At 40.7% G+C, this 22,869-nt stretch overlaps 1 protein-coding gene across 1 annotated transcript; it reads right to left on the reverse strand.

Annotated features, from left to right (window-relative positions):
• Positions 1-13,571: 13,571 nt before the first annotated feature.
• LOC112265050 (short stature homeobox protein 2) lies at positions 13,572-20,877 on the reverse strand. The gene is made up of 5 exons (XM_024442057.2): positions 20,286-20,877; positions 18,690-18,898; positions 16,273-16,330; positions 15,655-15,743; positions 13,572-15,124 (listed from the first exon to the last, which is right to left on the reverse strand). Exons 1-5 carry the CDS (start codon positions 20,530-20,532, stop codon positions 14,831-14,833), a joined length of 897 nt encoding a protein of 298 aa, XP_024297825.1. The 5' UTR covers positions 20,533-20,877; the 3' UTR covers positions 13,572-14,830.
• Positions 20,878-22,869: the final 1,992 nt, after the last annotated feature.

A 22,869-nucleotide genomic window follows, 5' to 3' on the forward strand; every position in this document is an offset into this window, starting at 1 on the left:
GGAAGTAGTGAACGAGTGTACACTTCAGGAGAAAGGAGATATTATTGGGATGCACCTATGGAGCCTGTCCTTAACTAGTCCCCCACAGTGAAGACCATGACAATCCGATGTGAAAGGGGTGTCGCCCTGATTAACTCAATAAGATACAAAGATCTAGTTTATCGGGATGCTCTTCACTCTAATGGTGGTTTGATTGGAGCCAGTGGATTTATTGACATGTGAAGTGGACTGATTAATGAGGCTTTAAGTCAGTAAGGATAATAGTCGTTCACAAGGCTTATTTAAGGCTCCAACAAGGACTGGTGCTGAAGCATATAGATGTCTTTTAAATCACACTTTGCACCTCCCTAGATGGGCATCTATTGGTACATTTCCACTATCAAGTTTACCTCCAGCGCTTGTCCCATGCACCAGTGCTCCTATGGAAAAACACAATATAGTGTTGGTTAAGGTGGCAATGCAGCTTTGGGCCAATGGGTGGGAAGTAGGCCCTATTGATTTCAATATTGACTGCTGGCTGAGTCTATAAACATAATTCTAATTTAAACCTCTCTGGGATATGTGGGACGCTAGCGTCCAACCTGGCCAAAAGCCAGGGAAAATGCAGAGCGCCAAATTCAAATAAATTACCATAAAAATCAAACTTTCATTAAATCACACAGGCAAGATAGCAAATTAAAGCTACACTTGTTGTGAATCCAGCCAACATGTCAAATTTCAAAAAGGCTTTTTGGCGAAAGCAAACGATGCTATTATCTGAGGACAGGACCTCCATAAACAAAGAGAGAAACCATATCTCAACCCTGCAGACGCGACACAAAACGCAGAAATAAAAATATAATTCAAGCCTTACCTTTGATGAGCTTCTTCTGTTGGCACTCCAATATGTCCCATACACATAACAAATGGTCCTTTTTTCAAAATTAATTCCTTCAATATATATCCAAAATGTCAATTTATTTGGCGCGTCTGATCCAGAAAAACACCGGTTCCAACTTGCGCAATGTGACTACAAAATATCTCAAAAGTTAAATGTACCAATAAACTTTACCAAAACATTTCAAACTACATTTGTAATACAACTTTAGGTATTTTTTTACTTAAATAATCGATAAAATTGAAGACGGGATGATCTGTGTTCAGTACAGGAAGAAAGCCATCTGTAGCTAGCTTTCTGGTTATGCGCCTCTATCTAACAGTACACTTCAAGTGACCCTCGTTCAAGATGGCCGTACTTATTCATTACACAAAGGAATAACCTCAACCAATTTCTAAAGACTGTTGACATCCAGTGGAAGCGATAGGAACTGCAAGGTCCCTTAGACATCTGGATTCCTAATGAAAACCCATTGAAAAGAGTGTGATCCCCAAAAAAGAAAAACGTAATGGTTTGTCCTCAGGGTTTAGCCTCCTAAATAAGTTATGTTATACTCACAGACATGATTCAAACAGTTTTAGAAACTTCAGAGTGTTTTCTATCAACATTTACTAATAATATGCATATCTTATCTTCTGGGGATGAGTAGCAGGCAGTTGAATTTGGGCATGCATTTCATCCGGACGTGAAAATACTGCCCCCTGTCACCAAGAAGTTAAAGCTAATTATAATTTGATAATGAAATCTTGGGGTTTAAATGTAACGTTGAGAAAACTTTAGGGTCAACACCAGTGGTGGTGTTTGATTCTGATGTGTGATGACGCATCGATGGAAATACCTGACTGCCAGTTCCGGTTGTGAAACACAAATATGCTATGAGCAAACAGCTTGTATACAGAGCAAACAGTAATTACTTGATGGTGCCAACTAAGAATCTTCATGGGAATCCTGAGGTCAATCATTGATTGTTTTTGATAATGTACCGTTCAAACCATTGGCCCTCACATTGTCCAGGTCGCAGTTGTAAATGAGAACTTGTTCTCAACTGGCCTACCTGGTTAAATAAAGGTGAAATAAAATTTCAAAGAAATGAACAATAACCCTTCATACACCATATACGTGAATCTTACATGTGCATTTTGTTATTTGAGATGATAACTGATTTCATATCTTATTATAGGTTTACTGTAATATCCAGAGTACTAAACTGGCATGGAAATTGTATTGTACATCTGTATGTAATGTAAAAACTCTGAGAATTCATTTGATACATCTAGAATATATATCACAAAAATTTTCTAAAATGGAGAAATATGTTTTTTCATTGCAAGGATTCAGAGCGGTAACAGTAGCTACTGTACAATAGCAAACTGAAGAGATGTTAGCATACTGTCCATCATACTTAGAATGCAGAGTGTTATGTTAATTACTGAAGAGGAATATCTTGTTCAGAGGGTAAGTAAGGTTGCAAGTTGCACCAGATGGGAAAGGCCTCATTGTGGTGGTTTTAGACAGAACAATGTCAACATCAAAAGGAACAAACTCCATCCTATAGTTCAGTAGTGTATCTGTCAATGGGGGTTAAAGGTGACTTGGTAAGGCCATGGTTGAAGCTCAAGTCTCAAATCACCGGATCAGAATTGCTCAAATTGACAGCGAGACCTGTATGCCCACTGAATTAATCTCCATTTAGTTTTCATTTTGTGGTTGTTTCTTTATTGGCTTCCTCCATTTATTTATTCATTCGGTTTGCTTTTAAAGGGGAAGAAGTGACATGTCCCGGGGCATATTTTATTTTTTTAAATCCAATGATTTAAAGTGTAACATTTTCAGACTCGAGGGTCACCGCTGTGTTTTTTTCCACGCTCCCCCTGAAATCGATCGTTTGTGAAGAACTCAAACGGAGAGTGTGGACTCAGGGGTGCTCTAGCAACACGGGCGGAATGAAAGCGCTGCTGGGGACGCAGGCTTGCGGGCGGAGAGAGAAAAACTCCCCGCTCCTCTCCCCATCAGATGACCCTGGAGTCAGAGAGAGCGGGCGGAACGGCCCCGGTTCCGGCGTAGGCTCTGTTCCATTCACAGGCGGAGGAATTTGGCAGCCGGAGCCGAGTTGCAGTGCAAGCCCTTGCCCCGGCTTAAGTGAGTGCAAATTGACTGAAATAAAACTTTTAAAGGTCGATGTTAATTGGATTGGGTTCATGCATACTAAGTCCCGATTACTTGAGTTCCTCTGACTTTAAAAGGCTTGTTATGTTTCGTTAATGTGGTGGAATGTTGAGTATGTATATCCAGAAACAGGTAAGGGGCATGCTGTGTGTATGTGGCCCGGTGGTTAATGAAAAGTGCAACACGGACAAACAAACACAGACGATGCTAGACAGTGGCTATCAAACAAACAACATATAAAGGATGTCTGCTGAGAAACTGCCTCCGGTGAGAAAACGAGAATGAAAAAGGTGACGGATGGATAGATAGATAGAGAGAATGACAGAATGAGACACGGGGGAGGGCAGCGGTCTTTGTGTGTGCGTATGTGTGTGTGTGTGTGCGTACGTAGGTGAATAGGTGATTGCGTGTGTGCATGGAAGCGTGTGTGCATAGGTGCGTGGGTGGACGTATATAGCCTACATAAATCTGTGCGTGCGTAGGTGCCTATGTGTATGCGACTGTATCTGTTTTCTCAGTCAAGATGCGAATCATCTCTCCCTCTTGTGGTGTAGCTCAGCGGCGGCAGCGGCCCTTGTGCTGCACCCCCACGGGGGTCAACCGTGTAAGGTACATAAAAGGCCAATTTAATTTAGCGCGTCCGCGGTTACAAAGTATTTTAATTCAGACAGCTGTGACTGAGGAGTTAATATTTTACTTGTCAGAAGTGGGGCCGAGGCCAGTGAATCATTGTAATTCTCATTAAGAGGCTCTCCCCTAGCAGCGGCCTAATGCAGAATAATGAAAGTCAAGACTGAGTGAGATTCTAATGCCAGTTGAGCCCTATCTTTTAATATTCCCCCCTTGATGGATTAGGGAAGCAGGAAATTCATCTTGGATCATAGGGCCTAATTTAATAAGGGGATCATTCCAGGAGTATTGCATTTTATAATAATGTCATTTAAAGTGTCGTCTTCCATTTTTACCTTCCCATATGTACGCTTATATAATGGCGCCGGAGGGATCAACTTTTACAGTGGGGGAATCTCGTTGTGGCTCCTGTCCGCTCTTCTTTTTGACCACACTGTACATCTCTCTCAGGTCTACAGGTTGTGCGGCAGTTTTGATTTCACATTTTGGTGATGAAGGCAATTGGGTGCTTATATAGGACAATAAGTCCCTCTGGAGTTCATCTAGCATGTTGATATTAAATATTTTCTCCAATTATATTCTAATGAATAGTATTTAGGAAAATCACGGTGTATGAAAAGTGTTAGCAGCGTCACCCAAAGAAAGCGGATATGATGATTACATTTGCGACATTGCGTACCGCGTTTGTTTAATAAATTATAGCGCTATATTTACCCGTAGGATTTTTTTTTCATCTGGCGAATAAAAATGGTTGTTCTTCAAATATATTAGGAACTGTCATTGTTTGTTGCAGCACAGAGGTGAACACACACTTATGGCACCATACAGCCATGAGTACATAGGCTCCTCTATGTGGAATTGTTTCATGTTTATGTAATTCCATGAAACTGTATCTATATCAGTAACACTTGAGGCCAACAGGTATAATGCTTGTCGTAACCATATATGAAACATGATTGTGTTGAAAATCCCAAATTGTTTGCATAGTCAACTTACACACAGCTCTGTCACACACACTTACCCCACCAGACATGCCACCAGGGGTCTTTTCACAGGACCCAAATCCAGAACAAATTCAATAAAGCGTACAGTATTATATAGAGCCATTATTGCATGAAACTCCGTTCCATCTCATATTGCTCAAATAAACAGCATATCTGGTTTCAAAAAACAGAGAAAGCAACACCTCACGGCACAATGCTTCTCCCCTATTTGACCTAGATAGTTTGTGTGTGTGTATTGATATGTAGGTTATGTGTGCCTTAAAAATATATATATGTAGTTCTGTCCTGGAGCTGTTCTTGTCTATTAATGTTCTGTATTATGTCATGTTTCGTGTTTTGTGTTGGACCCCAGGAAGAGTAGAGTTTTGAGTTTTGCAACAGCTAATGGAGATCGTAATAAAATACGAAATATGAACCCCTTTAATATCTTATTGTCACCTCATAATGATCCTGATCTGGGATGGAACTGAAAGGGAAACTTCACAAATGTTCAACTTCCTAATTTATGATCTCCAGCACCACCCCAACATCAACATATGTGAAAATTGTGTGTTTCTATGTTTTGTAGTTAAAAAAAAGATAGAGAAAGATAAGTGTTTCCAACGACACCATAGGTGTGCATCCTGTGATTTTGACCAATTGTGAGTAGGCGTCGCCTACTAAATGCCTACTAATGGTCTACTAATCACTTATATTTATCTTTTTTTACTACAGAATATAGAAAACGCAGCATTTTCACATATGTGGATGTTGGGGTGGTGCTGGAGATGATGAATATGAGGTTGAATTGTTATCATTTTTTTCCTTTCAGCATTTTGGGTTGGAAAAGGTATATATAGAAAGGTATAACATGTTATAAGGCTTCTGATAAGCCTTTAGAAAGGCTCATACATGCTTATAACAAGCAATAAAGCATTATGCCAGCTTTAAGTAAAGTCTTACCATATTGTGTGTGTATGAAGTTGTGCTTTAAAGCGGAGTTCTGGGATTGAAAAAAAAAATTTACTTTAAAAATTCATTATATATTGTTTGTTTTTGCTAGCGATATTAATAAAAACACTGGGGGGGGGGAAAAATCGATTTTATATATTTTCACGGCCCCGTGCAGTACATCCATGGACCCCTCGGTTGAATATTCCTGATATTGCCTTTGATTCTTGAGGGATTTAACTTATATTGTCTCATGAGCTTAGTTTAACTGTCTTTCTTCATCACAACCCAACACATAAGCTTGTTTTATAAATTTGTTCTCACAGATTGTTTTACTCACAGATTGCAGTATATAGCCTCTCTAAAATGGTCCGGTCAGCATTGCATGGAGATACGTGTTACGTGTGACCTTTTAAAGGGGTCGCAGTACTCATTAAGAAAACAAGCTGTCTTTAAACACTTTCTTCAAAATGACAAAGTGCTTCCTCTTTGCCCCTCTCATGTCTTTGGCACCTATATCCACCGACTCTATTTCTCCCCTTCTCCCTCCCTCTCTAACTCTCTCCACTATCTTTTCACCTCTTATCACCCTCTTCCTGCTTTAGCTCGTCTCAACCCCCAACATTCTGCTGGCCTTGGCCCTCTTGGTTAAAGAACTTGAGGGTTCAATGTACCGCATTCAGTTCAGTCCATTTCAACCTTTTGGTTAAAATTACACTTATTTGGTGAATTTGATGCCGTCTTTCATTTGGTTTCCTTAACCAATGATGTCTTTAGGAACACAGTCTACAGTCAAGGCAACGTGCCTGTTATTTTTTGCATTCTATTGATATTCGTTCCCAAGTCATGTGTCACTTCCTTGAGTTATTTTGATGAAACAAATTAAAGTTGAGAAAAGTGCCACCCAGTGTTCTGGTGGTGAACTAAAAAAAGGTTCACTTTCACATACTTTCACATACTTTCACATACTTTCACATACTTTCACATACTTTCACAAAAGCGTTGGACTGACCTTCCCTTCTACCAGACTAACGTTTTGGTTGATTGTTTTGTCAATTTCAAGGGCAAATCTCAAATCCTTTGAATAAACATTGGCTGTGTTCATGATGTTCTTCTTAACATGTAAGCAACATGTGTCCAATAGGTTTTATAGTGTTCTGGTAGAAATACTACAGTGTGTGCTTAGCTGAGACAGAGACATTATGTGTGTGTGTGTGTGTGTGCATGCGTAAGTAGATGCTTGCGTGCATGTGTGTGTGTGTGTGTGTGTGTGTGTGTTTGGTTTTACTACCCTTGTGGGGACCAATAGTCCTCATAAGGATAGTAAAACAAGGAAATGTGTAGACAAGGAAAAAGGTTTAGGGGTTAGGCTTAGGGTTAGAATTAGGGTTAGAAGGTTTAGGTTTAGGGGTTTGGTGTTAAGGTTAGGGTTAGGGTTAGGGTTAGGGTTAAGGATGAGGTTAGAGTTAGGTTAAGAGTTAGAGTTAGGGTTAATGCGCCAGCATGCTTCAGTTTGGCTGGCACCGAGCCGATCTCGGCTGGCATCTAGCCGATCTCAGCTAGGCAAACGGAATGAGTATTCTTCGCTTACTTTCTTCGCTTGAAAAGCAAGAAAAAAGTGACAAAAGTACTATTTGTTCATTTTTAGACGCCGTAGCCAGCATACACTTCCTCAAAATAGTCAGAATTAATCTAAGATAACTCAAGAAATCAGTCATTCATTTAGACATTTTTGTCAAGGAAATCTCAGTCGCACAATTTTTCATCTAAGATGTTGAGTGCTGTATTTCTCAATGACAAAATGTGCATGAAAATGAGCCATCTCTCATTGAATGACAACAAAGACTTTACTGAATAATCCCTAGTGCTTGTGTGCCCAAAATTTGTGTGCCCAAACAGCCCCCCCAAAAATGTAACCGAAGTCCAAAACGAACAAAAACGTCACCAAATGATGTCATAATAAAACTCTTCCAAACTGTTTCGGGTGGGAAGCATGTGGACGCCTTTAGGTTTAGCGGTCAGGGAAAGTAGGACTTTGAATGGGAATCAATTGTTTGGTTCCCAAAGGGGTAGCAAAACAAACGTGTGTGTGTTCATGTCGGTGTGTGTGTGCGTGAGAGGGAGTGTGTGTGTGTGTGTGTGTGTGTGTGTGTACGAGGCAGAGGGGAAGAAGAGAGGGAGAGTGAGTACGGGCTAACCCGCGAGGATCTATTTTTACATCCATTTCAGAATGAGATAGTGTCCCTCTCTCACACTCCCCACTGTGGTGGAAGCTAATGCTGGGCTATTTAATTAGACATTGCCAGATTGCTGAGCCAACATTGTAATCCAATAGAGCCACGGTAGCCCCCGTTAAATCCTGTCTCCTCAAAGAGCCGTTTGGCCCCTGTAATGCATTTCCAAGCAGCTCTTCTCTTTTTCTGTCCTTCCAAAACTCGGGAAATCAATTTACATTACATTGCATTAAAACACGTTACATTCTCTTCTCTTTCTTCTCCAGTGACACCCCCTCAGGCTCTCCCTCAACCCAATGCTCCCTGTTGAACTTGACACAGACCCTTACCATAATACATTACCTACCACGCTCATCATATTATCCCATAACAATGTGTGTGTGTCTGTCTGTCTTTTACGAATTCATCCAATGAGAATGAGCCGTGGGGGTGGAGTGAATTACCATAGCGACACACCTGTCAATACTAGTGGGAGGATGAGGAGATGGAGGTGGCAGGATCAATGAATATATCGGAATGAAATTGCTGCATGACAAATGCCCCTGGTGCATCTAAATCCTATTTGTTAAAAAAGTGTCACCTCACTGCTGCCATCCATTCAACTGTCCCCTCTCTCTCCTCAGCATAGGCAGAAGAAAAGAAATGGAAGGAACTACAATAGAATGTCTTCAGAAGGAGACCTGGCCTCCATCTTTTGCTATACAAACACCACATTATTTATTTGGCCACTCATATGGAGGAATGAATAGAGAGGAAGTGTGTGTGTGCTGTAGCCTAGTTAAATGGAGCTGATAGATGCAGTGACATTAATTGTGACGCTCCACGAACAGCTCCCCTGGACAATATTTTGGTGTTGTCATGAGATTTAACAACACAGTATGAATGAAAGTTGTGGTGATATCCCATCATTAAAAGATCATTTAGCATGTGGATACAAATATAGAGTCATTTACAGGTAGTATTTTGTCATTTCTTACATTAAAAAACATCAAAGGACACACACCAAATTTCCCTTCTAGAATGGACAATTGCCCACAATGCCTGGCTAATGTCTGAGAGACCGCAAAAGTTCCCCACCGCTGCTTTTGTCTCTCTCAGAGGCCGAGCCACATGTTATCTGCAGCCATCGCCTCACCAGCTGCAACTGGAAATGAATTCATAACAAATAAATGCAATGAGTACATAAAAATGTGCAGAATGGCCTGGGGGTACATAAACAGGACGCGGAGTAACAATCTGACTTCTTGTTTTGCTATGCCCTGTTTTGTTTCGTACCCACTTAGGTACCTGAATAGAATGAGTTGGGAGACTTGTTTTCTTCAACAATCCTTTTTTCTTCCACGCAGGGTTCAAATCTGTGTGATGCAACAACCCGTTTTCAGCCAAATAAAATCACATTCTGGGTAAATGCTGTGTTTGTCTTATGAGTGCAACATACACCAAGCTCTGCGGTTTAGCCACCCGGGTCTACGGTCCACATGTGTGATAACAGAGTAATATGAAGGCCTAATTGCTGGTCTGAGTGCTGTTGGAGGGAGTTTTCGGCAGGTTTCTTTTCCACTTTCACTCCATTTGATGCCTTTGAAGTCCTTCTTTCATCTTGTGATGCTCCTGATGTCTGTTGTCTTTTGTCTGGCCGTGTGTGCACATTGCTCTTTGAACGCACTTAATATATAACAAAGGCAAACCTTTAGAGAGCCCTATTTTATCTTTTCTTTTTCTTCTAGCTTTGTTTTTTGGTTGAAGGACTACTGGTTTTGCTCGAGCGTTTTCGACTCTGACATGAGCACACACACACACACAAGGGCACAAACACACAGACAGCGACACACACACACACACACACACACACACACACACACACACACACACACACACACACACACACACACACACACACACACACACACACACACACACACAAGCACACACACACACACACATACACACAGCAACTTCACACACAGCAACTCCTTTCAGTTTTACACAGACAAACACAGACGGGATGAACGTAATCCCACAACTCTGGATCAGAAGGTTGCGTGTTCAAAGAATTAGACGTTCATCCCATGTTTCTCAAACGTCACATTTCAAAGTGTGAAGATTAAGTTTAGGCATTAACTCTGAATTTTTATGGTTGGGGTTATGTTCAGGCATTAACTCCGAAATCTTAAGGTTAGGCAATAATTCCCGAAAGGTTAAGGTAATGGTTTGGGATAGGCTTTAATCAAAATTATTTCAAAAACTACTTTCTAACGCTGGATTCGAACATGCAAACTTTTTGCACCGGAGGCAAATGCTTAGTGATGAACTCTTTATGTTTAGGTAAGGGTTGAGGTTTTGGGAGAGCCTTAAAACATCCCTGGATTCAAACATGTGACCTTTGGCACCAGAGGCAGATGCTTACACCCATTCCTGTCTACAATGCCCAAGCAAAACCAAAACCTACTTTGAAGGTAACGGTGTTCACTGTTTCCCCTAGTGGCCGGCTTCCACGTCATCTCCCGACGTCCTCAGACATGGATGAACGTCTAATACTGACTTGTATCATGGGTGACCTGGCTGCTATCCCAGTGGTGAACACTCATTTATATTGTTTTGTTTTAACCCTATCCCAAACCTTAAACCCTTTCCTTTAACTAGCATGCTAGTAGATACCCATAGACTTCCAGTCATTACACTAACAATATAGTTAGCATTCCCATGCAAAACTACCTCTTAACGTCCTTCATACTGGACACAGAGACATAAACATGGTATCCACAAATTCATAAAGGGCCTCATTACCAAAATCCCGAAGTATGCCTTTAATGTTTTAACCCTATCCAAAACCTTAACCCTTAACCTTGTACAATTGACATTTGTAACAACTTTGACATTTTACTTTTGGAGAAAATGTATAATACTGAGCATGAGGAGTCAACCCAGGGTGTCAAAAACTATTTGAAATGTATTGTTTGGAGCAACTTCAAAATTGGACGTTTGTAGAAACGTGGCTAAACGTCTAATTCTGCAGTGAGACTGTGAGAGCTTGTTGATATCTGACACACCCATTACCATTTACTACATACCCAATACCCAATACCCTTAGGGGTGGCAGGTAACCTAGCGGTTAGAGCGTTAGGCCAGTAACTCACAGGTCGCTGGTTTGAAAACCTCAGCTGACAAGGTGGATAATCTGTAGATGTGTCCTTGAGCAAGACACTTTATCCTAATTTGCTCAGGGGTGCCGTACTACTATGGCTGACCCTGTAAAACAACACATTCCACTGCACCTATCTGGTGTCGGTGACAATAAAACAACTTTTGTTTTCGTACCAAAATAAACAAACTTATGATGAAACAAATTGACACCACTGTGAGCAAAGAAAATGTTATACGAGGGCTCATTTGATAAAGGACCCAAGTGCCTTTGCACAGGAAATGATAGTGCAATGTTATTGTCTGCAGCATGATTATAGAGAGGTAAATTTAGCAACAGGTCACGAACAGTTGATATGAAGGATTCTTTGCTAGGGAACCAACCGGGTGGTATGGGCAGCATCTCAAATAGCACCCTATTCCCTATATAGTGCACTACTTGTGACCAGATCCCCTTTGCACCCTATTCCCTAGTGCACTACTTTTAACCAAAGCCCTGGAGCTATAGTAGTGCACTATATAAGGAATAGGGTGCCATTTGAGATGTAAGCATGGTGTGACTAATATGGGCTGGGGTTGTGTCTTTGCCGGGGGGCTTATTAGATGCCTGGTGTTGGTGCTGTGTTTTCTGGTGTCTTTTCATGCTCCAAGGACTCTTGAGTCTTGATTACACCGCCTCTGCTGAACTCTTCGTCCTGTGATTCAGTGTATAGAGATGGATAATGGAGAGACGGAGAGAGAGAGCCTGAGAAGTATAGGGAGGGAGGGAGGGAGGGAGGGAGGGAGGGAGGGAGGGAGGGAGGGAGGGAGGGGGAGGGAGGGAGGGAGGGAGGGAGGGGAGGGAGGGAGGGAGGGAGGGAGGGAGGGAGGGAGGGCAAAGAGGAAGACAGACCGCGGGGAGGGGTGTCTGGCTCCCCGGTGGCGGTGTGGGACCTGTGTCTTGAGAGTGTGTGGAAAGGAGAGTGAGAGTCGTTGTTCGCCCCATGGCTAATCTAGAAAAGCACTTGTGTGTCCCCGTCTCGTTGTCTCCTCGGACCCTCTCAGGCCCTCCACCTCAAAACTGATATGGATGCCTGGAGAGAGGGAGCAATAGGCTGCATGCAAACCATGGTGACCCCCAACATAGCAGTAATAGTAGAAATAGTCTCTAGAAACATACAAATATAAACTAAAAACAACTCCACTCTTAAAAGACCCGTTTCTATCCCAGCACGTGCAAGTCATTAGAATGGTTCCTGTCTAACTGATTTAAAAAACGGCATAAAGTAGCAGGAACCTGGTATGGGAATGGCCCCTACTTATTTACATGAGTGCAAGTGCGCGCGCCTCCATTAGCAGGCCCGGTTTCGTTCTCTCCTCCACTACTGGTAAGGGGAGTGATCAATAATTCAATAGTTTTGGCGTCTGAATCCAACCAAACGGCAAGATACACAAGCACTCTAGAGTCTAGTGCATCTGTGAGAGCGGTATTAATTAATAGCAAAAGACATTGTGTTTTGTATGGAAATATTGGCTGGTAATGTGATCCGCATTGCTCTAAAATCGGCTCTCGTGTCAGGTGTTTATTAAATCCTCAGTAATGGCCGGTTAAGATGTCCGGAAACAAGTCAGGCCAATTTGCTCTGGAAGTCAAGGGGTCTCTATGCATGACGCGCAGTCTCAATGAACCATATTAAACTGTGCAGACATTTCCAATCTGTCTGTACAAGTGTTTGGAATTAAAAACGAAACGAATTCATTTGAGCGTCATGCCAAACAGTGGCCTAATAGACAATAATGATTTTGCTCACCATAAAATAATTCTCAAATTGATATTTCAATGGTAGCCTAATTCCGAAAACAAGGAACATATTTCAAATGTAGCCTATGGTATATTTTGAAAGCATCTTGAATAAAGCAATTATTGGACATGTAATGATGTGTGTAAAAACGAGCTGGCCTTACAGAAGAGACCAGGCGAGACCAGAGAAAAGTTCCCGAAACAGCTACATCACCACACACCGGGATTACACACCATCATTACACACCAACATTACACGCCATCAAACAGTCTTCGTGTCTTTTCGGGATTTTTCTGTGTATTCAATGGACTTGTAATATTCTATAAGCCTTTTACTATCGTCTTCAATGCGATATTTGACACCTTTTCCACAGAGGTCTGAAATATAACAAAACATGTTGAATAATGTACTGGTTTGGAAAGGTTAGGGACTATGACAAAGATGTCCATGACCCTGAGAAAAAAAAAGAACACGTGGCTAAACGGGCCTGACACAACTGGATCAAATATATCGAAACATGAATCATTTATGTAGCCTTCCATAAATCTGTGTAGGCAAGGCCTACAACCTGAATACAATCAATGGTAGTAGCAGAAGCTGTATAAGTAGTAGACTAAATAATAATAATGCATCTTAGCCCATTATAATAATTGTAATAATACCCTTAGTGCAAAAATAATATGGAATAATACAGCAATAATCATATGAAATTAATATATTTTTTAAACAAGTTTATCCATCGAAACTAGGCTACACCCCACACATGAGACACATTTGAATGAAAAAAGAATGTAAACAGAGTCTATCATAGAAAGAAACTTCAGTTGATTTATTCTATGAACCGAAAACATGTTGTTCAGGTGAGTTCACGTTTCACATAAGTGATGAAAAAAGTATAAGAATTTCTATGATATTTTTAGAAATCCGTGCCTTAGGTAGGGCTACGTTCACTTTCACTGTTATAAAAACATCAACATTACATAGCCTACAGAATGCACATGATTTTTACACACGGAAGGACAGTAAAATAGAAAACAAAAATGCTCTCACAATGCACTCATAAGCCACAAAATAACAAAAAATGATGCATGTTTCTTGTGTATTAACATATTTTACATGTGCTCCGTACCGTCTCACATATAGCCTACTGCAATTATTGACCAAATATTTTGTCGTTCTTAACATGTGACATATATTGCGCATTCAGTGGGTCGAATCACTCGCAAATGCACTCCGTTGCATTGTATAAAACTTCATAGACTAACGGAAGTTCACCATTCACAAAATAATGTAACATTTTCGGGCAAATGTCTGAATTCCACACATCCCGACACGTCTAGAAGCCACGAGATCCAAATACTGTGACATTGAAGTGAGAGCTTCATCAGGTCCTCGGAGTATCTGTCTGTCTGTCTGTCTGCTGTCCACGGAGGGAGAGCACGAGAGTGAAATGGAACCGACTCAAATAACGTCATCTGTGAGGAAAGACATTCATGCAACACTGCAGAGGAGTTTTCATTTGGACAAGAAAAAGAACAGAAAAAAACCTGTCACATAAGTGTATTTTTTGTTGTTGTTGTTCACGAACATCCGCTGTTTCCTTTACAGAGAACACGTTTTTGAAATATAACGAGGCCAGCCTCTATAGTGTCAAAAGGAAATAACATAGCCTAATAATGAAAAACAACCAGAATAGTTCTCCTTGTTTCACAAAGAGTCGAACGTCCCATGCGGCATCGTTCCTCTTGGAAATCTTGCTCGTTGACACCTCCACCCTAGTTTCACGTTGGTGCAGTTACCACGTGGCATTTGTGAAGACTTAGCCTACATCAACTCCCGCCCTTTATTATCGATTTCACAGTCTATCTTTGTTTTTATCTCATAAATAGCCTATTTTCTATAGTTATACATGATGTCCTTCGTTTAAAAAACAAACAAAAAAACATATATGTCCTTGCTTTCACTTTGTAAAGCATTTTTTGTTTTGATGCCTCTGCGTTGTTGATGACTCTCAAGTCAATAATGTAGGCCTTTTTAGACGCCATATACGCCTTGTTGCACGCCTAGTCACAGTCCCAGAGCTGCCGCGTGTTTTTTGGCCTTGAGTCTCAGATCTGCAATACTGGAGTTTTTGTTGGTGTTTTTGGCGGCTGCAGCTGCGGCCACAACCGAGGCAGCAGAGGCGGATTCAGCCGCGAGTGTAGCCAAGGGCAAACCAAATGGCGGGCCCGGAAACATCATGTAAGGGGCGTGCGCTGCCAGGTGAGAGTGCAGGTGATGGTGCGCGTGGGCCACCGCGCTGTCCAACTGCAGTTGCGCCTGGACCTGAAAGGAGAAGGGCGGCACGTTGCAATGACTATCCTACGGACGCACGGATGGGGGAAGAGAGGGGAGAAACATATTAGCTAACTTGTGGAAGGCTGTCTTGTATTAATTTCATAAAGTATTCACTGGGTCCAATTCCATTTCAATTACAAGATCCTATGATATGAATTTGAAAATGGCATTTTCAATGAATTTTTCAAGTCGCTTTCAGATGGAATTGAGATGGAATTGAATCCAACCCGCATGTCTATTGATCCATATTGTTGAATGCAAGCCGATATAAAACACACTATATCAATTGAATCAAAAGTCTGTATCACAACTTGAGGACCCCATTTAAGAATCTCTAACGACTGGGGGGATTTTCCATTAATATGTGGCATAGGCTACAATGGGTATTCACTTGAGGGTCTGATAACAAGGCCTTATAGGATTATCTGAATAAGATTTTTGTAACCCACTATTATTGGAACACTGTTGTCCCATACCACTTGGACAAGGCCCGTGCCAAGACAGCAGTCTGGTGATTGGTTTAGTCAAAGACTGCACGCTTCAAAGTAACTTGCCTGTTGGAATGGCATCCGTAAGGCCCCCACGTTGACATATGGCGCTACGCGACAACCTTCAAACTGACTCGCGGCTCCAATGAGAACTCCTGGAAAAAAAGATAGGACATCTGTAAGGGAAATAGTCTCCAGATTATAATTGAGGCAAATATTTATACTCTGGAAACAACAAACAATTCCATTATCCAAAATAATGGAGTGCAAATAGCACATCAGGATAAAGATTCAGGGAGCCTACTGCCATTCAAACGCTATCGATTTTTTTTGCACCATATAGCCTGTAGCAAGACTCTACAACCCTGTTCCTGGAGAGCTACCGTCCTGTATGTTTTCAATCCAAACCCATTTGTAACTAACCTGATTCAGTTTATTAACCAGCCAATTATTAGAATCATGTGCGCTAGATTAGGGTTGGAGTGGAAACCTACAGGACGGAAGCTATCCAGGAACAGGGTTGGAAAGCATTTGTTGTTGTGCATTTGGTGCATTTTAATTTGTAGGCACCCTTGATGGTTATGGTTTTCAAATATGTTCTTGTAACCCTTTCCAAATGTAAACCATTATTATCACGACGCGTAAAATAGGATAATTGCAGATGGACAAAGAATAAAAACGCACCTTTGTGTAACTGATTCTCCTGCTTTCTGCATTTGGCCCTCCGGTTCTGAAACCAAACCTGCGGGGAGAGAAATTAATTAGTGACCGTGATTGGCAGCTGCTTGTGAGGGCATGTGTAATTCCGCTCAAAATGACAACAACCGCAGAAAAACAATATCCCAAAGGAGCCCTGAAATATTAATGCGCACGCTTAACACCAGATTTTAATTATTACATGTACAAGGGGGCTGGCTAAATACAACGTAAGAAAGTAGACCACAACGAAAAGGGGGAATGTTATTATCATATTATAGCTGTGTAAACACACTTGTTTGACATTTGCAGGCTATATTTGATCAAAATAAATTACCTTCTCAGCACTGGTTTCATCTTTCTATAGATTAGCGTCCCAGAAGAACCGAATTGCTTCTCTGATATCGGATAGCATTAAGTGATTACGGCTTTGGACATCTGAGCAACGTGATCTGAGAAAAGCTCTCTCTCATTAATGGCTGGTGAAATTAATTACCGTAATCTGCAGGAAAATCTATGTTACTGAAGCATTTAAATGCTTTACAGTTTCGTTTAATTACCGCCATAACACGCCCTACACAAAGCTCTTTCTGAGGATAGCTCTTTTCCATTATGTCTGTTCTTTAAAAGCATAATGTTCCGAGGAGTAGGCTATCTTGGAACGGAGATAAGGCGTCTCATTACTATGATAATCTACTTTGAATCCCCTACAAAGCTGTGGATAAATTAGCCCACAACACAGTTTACCAATTCTCCTGCACAGAGCGCATCATGGACAGAATGGAAATTATATTGATAAGTCTATCAATATGTCGTAAGCGCCAACCTCATATTTTGACCACGTAGCCGTGTCAACAATGCAATATAACACACATCTCGTGTCTTATTGATTTTATAATAAATCTTTACGTAGACTGAAAACAGAAGCAAATAGCCCACCGCGAAGTAAAGCAAAGACGTTGTGACTTTAAAACAAAAATAAATTGGCCTTTGTGCCGGGAATGGTCATTTCATCCCTGCGTGCAACTGTGGCTAGAAAAGGGCCCCATGAATCGCATGGTCGTTTACATCATGTACTGAAAATAGAAAAAGCAGCAGATCTTGATTTGGGAAGAAAATAATACATAATTTATGTAAATCCTCGAGCTGTGCTCCTTGCACTCGCCTTGCTTGTGACACAATACGCCTTGGTAAAATTCCAACTCTCGCCGGGATACGTTGCAAAAAGCGCTTGCTTGAACTTTTATGGGGGAGGGAGGTCTTTTTGGCTCGTTTTATGATATTTTAGAAAGAACCGACATATTCAGTTAATAAATACTCGCTCCGTCGTCTCCCTGGGCCGATGCATAAGGGATGAAAGAGGCTGAAATAAGATATTATGGGGTTTGATAAATCAGATCAGAACCGATGTCTATGTTCATTGTCATTGCTCGGCTCAGTCACTCTTCTCCGGTTACACAGAGACTGAAGTCCCCCCCTCTCCGAAACGGCTTATTGGGTTTCAGTAGTACAGATGGTCTTTCCCGGTGGAAAAAATACAAGACAGATGTATCTCGTGCGAGCAACATATAGGTTACTAATAAAGTGAGGACAAATATTGTGTTTGTTTTCTACAGGATTTTGAATGTCTGATTTAAAATTAAATTGATCGTATAATAATATTTTTTAAAACAAAATTGTAATCTGAAACTTGGCACAATGTGGTGTGCACGATATGCCTACCTATATGACAAGATACTAGGCCTTAATTGAGATACACTGTACAGCGTTATTATTTTTTTACATGGAATAACTCTCTCTATCTTTATTCTCACTCTTTCTTTATTCTCACTCGCTCACACACACTCGCGCGCACGCACACACACACACACATACACACACACACACACACACACACACACACACACACACACACACGCACGCACACACACACACACACACACACACACACACACACACACACACACACACACACACACACACACACACACACACACACACACACACACACACACACACACACACACACACAGAGAGACACAGCATATTTAGAAAATGAGATTTCATCCATTTTACCATTTCAGTTTTAGTTTTTTTGATAGCCAAATACATCAACTATAAAATGTTGATCAATTGCTTATAGTGTAACTTTCTAGAATGGTGCTATGCCCCCCCCAAAAAAAAAAAAAAAAAAATACACAAGAAGTATGTAAATAAACCCCATTCTCAAGAGACCGGTAGTGGTACATGGTTTCCCTCTGTGCGTAAAAGTATAGTCGAGAACATGAGGACAACTGTTCCTCTCTAGACATCGGGTTATATTTTGTCAAATATTCCTAATATGAGCAACACACGACATCTTTACACATAGACAACAAACCTAAAGAAGATAGAGAGCCCCTTACTTGTACTCGAGCCTCGGACAGCCCTAGCCGCTGGCTCAGCTCCTCCCGCATGAAGGCATCTGGATAGTGGGTCTCATCGAATAGCCGCTCTAGCTCGTTCAATTGCTCCAGTGTAAAGTTAGTCCGACTTCTCCTCTGCTTGATTTTAGTCTGTGCCTCGTCCTCCATTTGCTTTGTGTCCTCTTTTCTCTCTTTCATGTGCGTGGTACCTACAGAGAAGGGTAGCAGCAAATGAATGAGGGTGAGTAAAAAGGCCTCAGCTATACAAGGGTAGAGGAGGAGGCATCACACAACGACCTTCCTAAAGCGAACATGTGGATCCATCCTCCCAAGCATTACACCAATTTCAGCTTCGGATGTTTTGTAGTCCTACAGAAAGGTCTTCAATTGTTAACTCCTTATAAATATGCATTGAGGTCCTCACTGTTGGATGTCCTATCGCTTATCATAGCTCGTGTTTTCCTGTTTAGGATATAGGACCAGCAGCTCGGTTTATATTTTTCATGATGTCACTACAATTGTATTGTAATGGCTATGATATGATTTGTACTAAGGTATAGGCCTACCCGTTGTGCAAGTGTGGGATTTATCTAATTGTATCTGCCCAATGTCATTCTCCACGGTTGTATAAAGTGAAACGACTGATTATTAACATTTGAAGACGTAAAAGATTACCATCCCAGCTAATGCAACATTAGGCTATTTGTTTGATCTAGGCCAATGCAATTAGTGATCAATATGATAGTCAATATAGCGAAAATACCTATTCCAATTAATATTATTATTATTATTATGATTAGGATGCATAATTACTGATGACATAATCCAATTAAATGATTAAGAGAACATGTATGAAAAACATAAACACAGATTAATATGAATCATTTCTGCTAGGCCTGTTGATTTTTTGTGTTATTGGATCATTTAAATAGCCATCTTTTCTCCCAGCCTTTTTGTCTGTATGCGGTTGATGAATATCTCAATACAACACATTGTTTCTTGTTACTGAAATTACATCGCGCTTCAGATGGGGTTACACAGTGACCAGCCATGGTCCAATTGTGGACTTGATAATTCCAAAATAAATGCGTTGATCTTTTAAAAGCATGCTACACCATTTCTCTTCAGACAGAAAAGCACTTAACCGGATAGACCTACCTAATTCAATTGTGGACCTGGTATTACACTCAACATTGCATTACACAGCCACTACACATTATGACAACAACTAGGCTATAAACGTAAGCTTACTTTTAGTGTCCCTCACAGTCACATGAAGCTAAACTTGTAATTGGGAAAAATTCAAAATACAAAAGAGTGCTAAAACATGCACGTAGGCATATAAACGTATACCAACTTATAGAAGCAACACCTTCATTCGTTTTTCCCCCAGCGATATACACAAAAGCATGCAAGGATATTTTCTTTGACTAGGCCGGTGACATGTTTGTCAAAGTTAGCGCACGGGGTATTCCCAAAGTATGAACGTTAGAGCATAATTCAAAAAGATGTTGACTTTGTTTAACCTCAAAGCAGTTACATTATAGTACATCGCATAAGAAAACCTTATGAACGCATAGCAGGAGGCTAGTTTACCATCGATCAGTTTCGGGCTTCCCACATCCCTGGTTCTTTCTGGCCCCAGCATGTCCGGTTCCCTGCCTGGCGATCGCGCGTCTACCCGAGCGATATCGTTCATTTCCTCGCGATTCGGATCGCTGGCGAGACCCTCCCTGGCTCGCGCGGATCCGGTCTCCAGCACCTCCCTGTACGTGATCACTTCCTTCTTTTCCTTCACTTTCTGATCAAAAGACTTCGACACAAACGCGGTAAGTTCTTCCATCACTGCTCCAAAAAATCTCCTCGTCTTGGTCTCTCACTCTCGCTCTCTCGTTCTCTCTCTCTCTCAGTTCCACAACAGTTTAAGACATCAAGAGTGTTTATTTTAGACGACCTAAATGCAAGGTGATGTTGTTGCCAACTCTGGATCTCGTGCTGCAGCTAAATGTATAAGATCTCGACAAATTCTTCTTGCTGCGGAGTTCCAACCTGCTGGTGATCCGCTATTGAAGTCACAGTATTTATACTTTGCAACGCCTGCCCCTTGATCTGTGCAAATTACCTCCCCTCAGGATGCCGGGATGAGCCCCCTTCCCTTCGCCTGTACTGACAGCATCGAAAAACAGATTAGCAGCCCTTCAGATTTCACATCATTCTTACGAGGTTGCTATTGGCCATTAATCCAAGATTGACAAGAAGGACTAATTAATTTAATTAAGCGTGGATTCGTTGCTATTGTCCTGAATTAGTTTTTTAAACACCAGGGAGATGGGCAGGATTTCTGCAGGGGTGTGGCTAAAACTGAAAATGACAAGCTCGTGCGGGGAGCACATAACGGAGCTTCCTCCAAATCTCTGTGATCTGGGAAAAAAAAGAGACAGCGACAGTGATGCGGAGAGAGAAAGGTAAAGAGAGGACCAACTGGGATGCTTGGTGGAGGTTCACCGTAGCCAGACACTCACATTGACTCACATACAACGATAACGCGTTTGAACAATGTTTTCTGCTCCAATAACAGCAAATAAACACATAGTTGAAGCAATAACAGATAAACTATTCTGCATGTTGATAGTTTGTATATGTTACTTGTTAGTAATTTGCAGTGTGTAATTTGTAAGAACAATCATTTGATAAGGAGCTATCATATTAATAATAATCACAATAATAATAACAATAGTAATCATAATAATAACGATAATAATAATACAAATGATAAAAGTAATACATATTTCTCCCATATTTTAGAAGATAGCATAATTCATTATTCGATTTTGATTTTGTTTTTTACAAGCCTGTTTTTAATTGAGGCTATGGATGACCAGATAATTATGATCAATAGTTTTTGTTCTTCAAATGTCTTCAAACGACAACTGAAATGATAAATGATAAAACCGATCTCACATTTTTGTCTTAATTCATTAGATAATGTATTTACATTTTAAATCAGCAATTATATTAATCTGAAGTCATTAGGGAAACTATATTGGTTAATATCAAATCTCAATAGACTTTCTCACGCCATTAGAATGTTAAACAGCAACTAAACGTTTAATTAAAGCTTTTCATGTGATGCGTTGCCATTGGGCGTGTTAATTATGGTTTCTTAAGTTGACTGCCTATTGAAATTATTGCACATTTGCAAAATAAATAAACAATGGTTCATTTACGGTGAAGGTTACTGGATGCCGTGGGGACAAAGCAATTAAGTGAACTGAAAAAGGCTAAATATAAGCCGGAATGGGATGGGATACAGCTGTATGATAGGCTATCACTTGTAAATTTGATGCAAAATTAAAGCGCGTTTATTGATAATCTATATAAAATATTTTTTCCACACACAGGCTCGAACAATTCCCCTTATTAAAAATTAATGATGTCTCCGCTCTTGAACCTTAGGCATTAATTATTTTTCTGCGGCCTCTGAAAGCAGCAGAAATTATAGGCTGCTATTAGGCTAGAGAATTTAAGTTAATCTGTAACCTGCTACTTATATCACAATAAGTACAAAGACCTACACACTTTAGTAGTTTAAGTTCTATCAATGGCAAAGATAAACATGTTCGATCCATTTCAACGTGGGATGTCGTAAAGGTTAGGCTACTAATAGAACACCCTTTCCAATAAGTTAATAAAAAGTTAGCATTCCGCATAGGTAAGCTACCATGGAAACATCTCAGAGTTAAAGTTTTAACATAGGAAAACCGAGAAACAAGAAAGCTATTGGCTATCGGACATTTATTTAGACTAGGCCTATGGTAATTTTAGGAGTTTATATGCTATATAACCTGTATTCACTCTAATAGGCCTAAATGGATAATCAACCCCCCAAAAATGATATGCTCCCTTTGTGTGGTTATGTGGGTATGTGTGCCTTTTGCGTATGTGTGTTTGTGTGTGTGTGTGCGTGTTGCGCGCATGAAGACAAAACCTGTGGACCAAAGAGCAACATTTCTATTCAATTAATTCTAGCACAATACATGTTAGGCTTAAGTTATTCCTAAACCTATCAAATTATTAGTATTAATTCAAAGTAGGTCTAATGAGAGCAAATGCATGGGGTGCACATACGAATGTTCTTCAAGCAACCCCAAATGCTTTCTTTCACTCGTTTATTTAATAG

Source organism: Oncorhynchus tshawytscha, linkage group LG13 (assembly GCF_018296145.1).
Source record: "Oncorhynchus tshawytscha isolate Ot180627B linkage group LG13, Otsh_v2.0, whole genome shotgun sequence".
Lineage (NCBI taxonomy): Eukaryota > Metazoa > Chordata > Actinopteri > Salmoniformes > Salmonidae > Oncorhynchus > Oncorhynchus tshawytscha.

Excerpts from the sequence above, each read along its gene's own strand:
- LOC112265050 (XM_024442057.2), bottom strand. The coding sequence starts at position 20,532 with ATGGAAGAACTTACCGCGTTTGTGTCGAAGTCTTTTGATCAGAAAGTG. Across the intron at positions 18,899-20,285 it reads AAGCCCGAAACTGATCGATG|GTACCACGCACATGAAAGAG; the intron begins GTAAACTAGCCT and ends CCTTCTCTGTAG. Across the intron at positions 15,744-16,272 it reads GGAGAATCAGTTACACAAAG|GAGTTCTCATTGGAGCCGCG; the intron begins GTGCGTTTTTAT and ends CTTTTTTTCCAG.